The sequence below is a fragment of the Paramisgurnus dabryanus genome, chromosome 18, assembly GCF_030506205.2.
Source record: "Paramisgurnus dabryanus chromosome 18, PD_genome_1.1, whole genome shotgun sequence".
NCBI lineage: Eukaryota > Metazoa > Chordata > Actinopteri > Cypriniformes > Cobitidae > Paramisgurnus > Paramisgurnus dabryanus.
This window is the reverse complement of record NC_133354.1, coordinates 6,188,212-6,194,498: the sequence shown is the minus strand read 5'-3', so window position 1 is coordinate 6,194,498 and position 6,287 is coordinate 6,188,212. Positions and strand designations below refer to the sequence as shown.

The window sequence follows — 6,287 nt, the reverse complement described above, 5'->3', positions numbered from 1 at the left end:
ATTTTGCTCATCAAGAAAAACATCTTGATTTATGAATTTTTAGATATTTGTACTGAAAACAAGACAAAAATACTAAGTAAGAAAGTCATTTTTTTGCAGTGCATTATTTACTTATGCTTGCAGAGAATGGTTTACCAAAAATGTGAAAAAATTGTCATTGAAATTTTGCTCCCCTTGTGATGTCAGAAAGGGAAAGTATTATAGTAATACTGCCCTTTAATCTGCACTATCCATGTGCCAATGGGGTAAGCTAATTTTTTTTAATTAAGTGTTTAAGGAAAATGTTCAAGATTTTTTTGCTTACCCCATTGGCAGATTTTTTTTGCTTGTTTTATGCACAAAATCACTTAAATTAGATATTTTTGGACTAAAAACTAGACTTATTGTCTTGGGTCGTTTTGCTCATCAAGAAAAAGCATCTTAATTTAAGAAGTTTTAGATATTTGTACTGAAAACAAGACAAAAATACTAGAATTTTTTTTCTTAATAATTTTTTGCAGTGTAAAAGGACACAAACAAAAACTGCACATTTTTGCTCACACCTACAAAGTGGGAATTTTAACATTATAATAAATTATCTATGGGGTATTTTGAGCTTAAACTTCACATACGTACTCCGGGGACAACAAATTTCAATTGACATCTTAATAAAGTCTTGTGAATGTCCACTTTAAAAAGAAATGAATCTAAACAACTTGTTTTTATTATGTAAACTCATCACTAGTCAAAAACTTAAAATAGTAGGTCGAATTGACACCCCTAACCATTTTTTTACAGTGCGGCAATAGCTTTACCATCATACAGTTGAGGAACTATGGTAAATGTTTATAAGGGCTAAAACAATGTTTGAATGAACTGTATTTTCATGAATTATTGACCAAACTAGAATTCTTGTTCTCATGGTCACAGCTTTGTTTAAAGGAAGCTTGCACTTTTCCATTGCGTTTAGAAATTAAAGCACAGTCAGTTCTCGATAAAGTTAAAATAAAGATATGTTTGAGATCTGTAATATGTTTTTACATGCATATCCCTGTTTATTTCTAAACATGCCAAACTGGCTTCTTATAATTGACTTCAAATAGGATTAGGATTAAAGGCATAGTTTACCCAAAAATGAAAATTCTGTCATCATTTACTCATCCTCATGTTATTCTGAACCTGTATGAATGTCTTTTTTCTGCTGAACACAAAAGAAGATATTTTGAGAAATGGTGGCAAACACACAGCATATAGTGTCCATTGACTTCTATAGTAGGAATAAAAAAATAAGATGGAATTAAATGGGTACGGTCAACTATGTGCAATACTTATCATTTCAATACTTCCAAAATATTTTTTCCTACTATAGAAGTCAATGGACTGACAATGGTGAACTATCCCTTTAAAGCTGCATATATGCTTGTATAGGTAAAGAAAATGAAGTGCTTTAAACTATTTCATGGTGAATCTTTCATGGCTGAAACAGATTTACAATAATCTAATTCAAAATGACAAAGGTGACATAATAATAAGACCCATGTTGTCTTGAATTGTATCCTGCAATTCTGGATCCTTTATTAACAGAAAAAAAAAATACTAAAATCTATAAAGACAGACAAGAATGGAGCTAATTGCCATTTGAAAGGTGCAAAAGCCCAGGGAATGTTCATGCAAGAGATGCAGGTTTCAATCTATCTATGTTGAATTTGCAAGCAAATTGTTTTGTTTATTCTCTATGCATATACGGTCACGTAAACAGCGTCTTTAGTTGTGCAAATAAATCATACAGCAGTTTGGGCCCAAGAGTCCAAAGTCAAGTTTCTCTGACTATCCTGTATGTGCAGTCCTCTAGGCCACATGGTTTGTAGAGATGCAAAGCCTCATTTTGACATTTCTAATGGTCTTTGGCTTGCAGCACTCTCCTGTGAACACAGAACACAACTATATATTTTTAACTTTGCTTAAAACAGTCCAACTTTTTCACCAACAGCTCTGAATGTGTGTCAATAGCTGCTTGGTGATTTCCAATTCACAAACCTCTGATACACATGTATGTTTTCGTACTGGCAGTGTTGGGATTTCAAAATGAGATGCACACTATTGAGATAACAGTCTTAATAAAGAAAAGTTTGATGTAATGTACCAGTGCACTTTTTGCTTTTTTAACCGCAACCTCCAGCATGGTCCGGTTGGCCAGAATCTGTTGCAGCGTTCCAGAATCCATTTCCAGTAGCATCCCTACACACAAAAAGCTTTACATACTAACACAAACTGTATCTCACAGTATACGCCAAACTACTGCTGCGTTCCAGGCAGGCTTTTAAACCCGTGAGTTACGACTTCAAAACCACGACTCACGACCCTATGCGTTCCAGGGAGCCTGTAACTCGTGTTTTTACAACCTTCTACCGGTGAAAGTGCACTGGAACGGCAGTCAAACCCGTGACTTCCCACCCGTGAACTCGTACTAGATCGATGTACTCCCAGTTCAGAGTCGTGAGTCGTGGTTTTGAACTCGTGAGTTACGGGTTACCGGTTGCCTGGAACGCAGCATACTTACAGCCAAATGATGTAACTCAACTCACCTGTGATGTCAGCACAGTGGGCGGGGTCTAACTGCTGCACTACACTGAAAAGCGCCTCACCGATGTTTTCCACTTCCTCTGGTTCAGAGCTGTCACTCACGTCCGTCACCTCTTCACCCTGCCTACACCAGAAAACAACATGCATGATAGTTCTGCTTGTCTAAAAGTGTTATAAAACCTGCTGCTTAATATCACACCTACTCTTTTAAAGTTTTCAAAGCAATCTTGACTTGTTCCTCGAGGAGCGTCTGATTCGACAGGAGCCGAAGCACCGCATCCTTTTTCTGCTCTAATAGCATACCTGCACAGATGTTATAGTAACAATATTACTGCATACTTTAAATTCACTTGTTACATGCTTTGATGGTAGGACAGACAGATTTACCTGTAATTTTCTGTGTGTTTCCTGTGTTGAGAAGGTCAATGAGGTCATACAGCTGTTCTCCCAAAGAATCTGAGGACACAGATGCTCCATCATCAGTCTGAGACACACCTTCACTGGGAAAAAAAATACAGATCAAACATATGCTGTTTTTATAAATGTATACTAGCATACTACCTATATAGTATCCTATTTAGAGTACATACTTAGTGCAAAAATAGTACAAGTATATATAAATATGTGTGTGAGTGTGAGTGTGTGTACCTGTTGTCCGATGACGTCAGAGCATTCAGAGCTCTCTCTGTTGCTTTATTCAGCAGGGCTTCATCCTGTAGCATCTCATTCACTACAGAAGCAGGCAGCTCGAGCAACATACCTGCAGCCAATCAGAGAACAGAGAACTGCAGGCCAAAAAATAATGAACCACAACACAGTCCATATTTAAATAGGCACACGCGTCACAAAAAAGTTACAAAAATCATGCACATATCACCTGTCAGTTTAGGTGTCATGTCTGTGTATTTGGGATGTAGGACATTATACAGTTTCTCTCCCAAAGTGTCCACATCTTCAATGTTGTCCATCACTGCAGAACGAATGATTTAATCATCCCAGCGCCAAATTAAGAACTTCCCGTGTATGGGACTACAATCAAATAGTTTAAAATAAAATGTATAAATAGTTAAAAATGTCCTAAGTTAGTTAAAACATCTCATCGCAACGTTTAGAGCAGACGTCAACCTGCAGCTAAACTCTGTTGTGGTGAGCGAACACATGAAAATGACGTAGAACGCATAGTGTGAGTGACGTGGACAAATCTCATCACTCGCGGTCGATCGCTTCATGTTCATCCGCACTGTCGTCAAAAATATAATCCTCTTTTAAAAACGCAGTTCAATGCGTATTTTTGAATAAACTAATAATAATTCGTACCAAAGTGTTCATTTCCAAGAGACATTTCAAGCATGTTTTTCTTTATCTACACACTGAAACTGAATGTTACTAATCCTCAAAGAGGCGCAAGAAACTACGTAAGCTCCGCCGGAACCGGGACTCCTTCCTTTCCCTCTCTCTTCCTCTGCTGAGAAGGTAACGTGGTCGGCTTCTGTTACTTCTTCAACGCTCTGTTTAACAGTTTATAATGTACACGTCGGCATTAAATGTATATATAAGTGTATAAAACACGCTAGAAAGCCAGAGGGAGCTGTATGAATTGTTGTTCCGTAAATAAAAGTGCTAATATTTAGCAATGAGCGCTGTTGGCTGCGCGTCGCGAGGCCTTTAGTGAGGCAAACATCACATCTTATAACGTTAGTCAGAATGACATTTTAAACTGCAAATAAAATACTTAAGCTCCATGATTCGTGTGAATGAAATAAAACTTATTATAAGTTATACAGCGAATGTTTATGTATGTATGTTTTATTGGGGTCTTGATGTGCGGGTCTAATAATATCCAAGACTTGATTTGCAAATGTTTATATTCCTTACCATGCAAGAAGGACACGTGTTTGTGTGACTCGAGAGAATTATATCTTAAGTTTGGATTATTGTTGTCTTTATATAGGACAGTTATCATGGCTTCGTCTCATCTGCAGTGGATGGTTATCAGGAACAACTCATGTTTCTTAATCAAGAGGAACAAACAGACCTACAGTACTGTAAGTAAATGTTCACTAAAAATCTTGATGTACTAAAATCTTAACAGTCTGCATGAGTGTTTGTATTTACACACTAAAGTAGGGCAATGTGTATGTTCTTATGTTTTATGTGTGTATATAAATATTGATTCAAGGAAAATAATAGATGTTACTACGAGCTTTGATCATTTCAGAAAGTTTGCAGGGTTAGAAATGTCAATTATGACTAATTGATACCGTATGCCAGTGGTCTCCAATATGGTGCCCATGGGCACCAGGTTGCCCGTACCAAGCCTGTGTGTACTCTGACAGGCAACTTTCTAATAATAGCCTCGATTTTAATACTTTTTTTAGCTTGGCTTCTTTTATGTATGTTAACATTTGAAACAATTTTAAAACAGGTAAAATAAAATCAACAAGTAAAACAGTTTTTAGTATGGAGTATCAAAAAAGTAGCCTTCCAGATTGATTTATCCATATTGGTAGCACTTGCTCACAAAAAGGTTGGATTGCTGTACGCATTGACTATTAAGTTGCATGTAGGTTTGTAAGGTGGATTACTCTGATGTTTAATGTTGTTGTTTTTTTTATCTTAAGGAGCCAAACAACCTGAAGGCCAGGAATGCTTTCCGCTTCAATGGCCTCATTCACCGGAAGACTGTTGGCATCGAGCCGGCCGCTGATGGCAAGGGTGTGGTTGTAATCCTGAAGAAGCGTGCAGGTGAGGGGCTTCACTTAATTTCACTTATAAACTACATCACGTTCATAGCTGATTTACTTTGAAACTGATTATAAACAACTGAGAACAGCCGTGGGAGGTTTCTCTTGTGAAATGTCATTTTGAGTTTTGATTGTGTTTTATTCAAGCAGTTCCTGTGAGATGCCAGTCAGAATCTTTAAATCATTTGTTAGAGATGTGTGTTTATTGAAAGGTTGTCTGTGTTTCAGGTCAGCGTAAACCTGCCACCTCATTCGAGAAGATCACCATCAACAAGAACTCTCGTGCCACCCTCACCAGCATCAAAAACATCATCCGCAAAAATAAATACAGGCGGGATCTGGGCATGGTATGTTTACTCCTGCACTTCTATCATAAGTGTGACGCTTACACAACTGATTGTTTGTTATTTATTATTTCTACAGTTTAGTGTGTTGCTTCAGAAATGTTATATTTGAAAACATGACTAGCACAAAATGTAGTTTTTATGTAATTCATCAGATCCTTAAATCTCTGCAGTGGGTTTTGGTACTTTTATTTTGAAATGTAAGTAAAGGGCTTTTAATGTTATGTAAGTAATAATTGATCTCTCTTTCTCCTCCAGGCTGCTCTGAGACGCGCTAGTGTCATCTTGAAGAGCCAGAAGCCTGTGGTGGTTCGGAAGAAGCGCTCCAGGACTCCCAAGAGCTCATAAATTCAAGCAGCTTTTGACTTAATAAAGTGTTTTTGGTCAAACATTATTTTCTGGTCTCATTTCTAATTGTCTGCATAAATATTGAGCTTGGGGAGGGAGTGTAATTATAGTGCCGGTTGAATTATTAGTGCCCTTTTTTTTAATCCTGCATTCAGACGGCAGTCATGCTATAGTGGATTTTATGCAACTAAGATGCATTAGAAATGGTTGTTCATAAGTCTTAACATCAGGTTAAAGCTGAACAGTAATAGGGTTTTCTGTTAAATTAAATGATCTGATGAATAAAGCC

General features: G+C 37.1%; 2 protein-coding genes across 5 annotated transcripts; one reads left to right on the top strand and one right to left on the bottom strand.

The window, feature by feature from the left end:
- Window positions 1-917: 917 nt before the first annotated feature.
- LOC135721458 (uncharacterized) lies at window positions 918-3,725 on the bottom strand. Of its 4 annotated transcripts, none has more exons than XM_073812594.1 (7): window positions 3,440-3,725; window positions 3,217-3,347; window positions 2,950-3,065; window positions 2,766-2,865; window positions 2,565-2,686; window positions 2,123-2,217; window positions 918-1,901 (listed from the first exon to the last, which is right to left on the bottom strand). In XM_073812594.1, the coding sequence occupies exons 2-7, from the start codon at window positions 3,318-3,320 to the stop codon at window positions 1,860-1,862; spliced, it is 579 nt and encodes a 192-aa protein (XP_073668695.1). In that variant the 5' UTR covers window positions 3,321-3,347; window positions 3,440-3,725; the 3' UTR covers window positions 918-1,859. The 4 variants fall into 4 exon arrangements, with proteins under 4 accessions (XP_073668695.1, XP_065099785.1, XP_073668694.1 ...); XM_065243713.2 differs by having other exon boundaries at window positions 920-1,901; window positions 2,950-3,062; window positions 3,211-3,347; XM_073812593.1 differs by having other exon boundaries at window positions 920-1,901; window positions 3,217-3,322.
- A 198-nt stretch (window positions 3,726-3,923) lies between these two features.
- rpl28 (ribosomal protein L28) lies at window positions 3,924-6,044 on the top strand. The gene is made up of 5 exons (XM_065243714.2): window positions 3,924-4,035; window positions 4,514-4,607; window positions 5,184-5,307; window positions 5,535-5,653; window positions 5,909-6,044. The coding sequence occupies exons 2-5, from the start codon at window positions 4,524-4,526 to the stop codon at window positions 5,996-5,998; spliced, it is 417 nt and encodes a 138-aa protein (XP_065099786.1). The 5' UTR covers window positions 3,924-4,035; window positions 4,514-4,523; the 3' UTR covers window positions 5,999-6,044.
- The last annotated feature ends 243 nt before the right edge of the window (window positions 6,045-6,287 follow it).

Excerpts from the sequence above, each read along its gene's own strand:
- rpl28 (XM_065243714.2), top strand. The coding sequence starts at position 4,524 with ATGGCTTCGTCTCATCTGCAGTGGATGGTTATCAGGAACAACTCATGT. Across the intron at positions 5,308-5,534 it reads AATCCTGAAGAAGCGTGCAG|GTCAGCGTAAACCTGCCACC; the intron begins GTGAGGGGCTTC and ends TCTGTGTTTCAG. Across the intron at positions 5,654-5,908 it reads ACAGGCGGGATCTGGGCATG|GCTGCTCTGAGACGCGCTAG; the intron begins GTATGTTTACTC and ends TTTCTCCTCCAG.
- LOC135721458 (XM_065243712.2), bottom strand. The coding sequence starts at position 3,530 with ATGGACAACATTGAAGATGTGGACACTTTGGGAGAGAAACTGTATAAT. Across the intron at positions 2,687-2,765 it reads GCTTTGAAAACTTTAAAAGA|GCAGGGTGAAGAGGTGACGG; the intron begins GTAGGTGTGATA and ends TTTCTGGTGTAG. Across the intron at positions 1,902-2,122 it reads AAAAAGCAAAAAGTGCACTG|GAGAGTGCTGCAAGCCAAAG; the intron begins GTACATTACATC and ends CTGTGTTCACAG.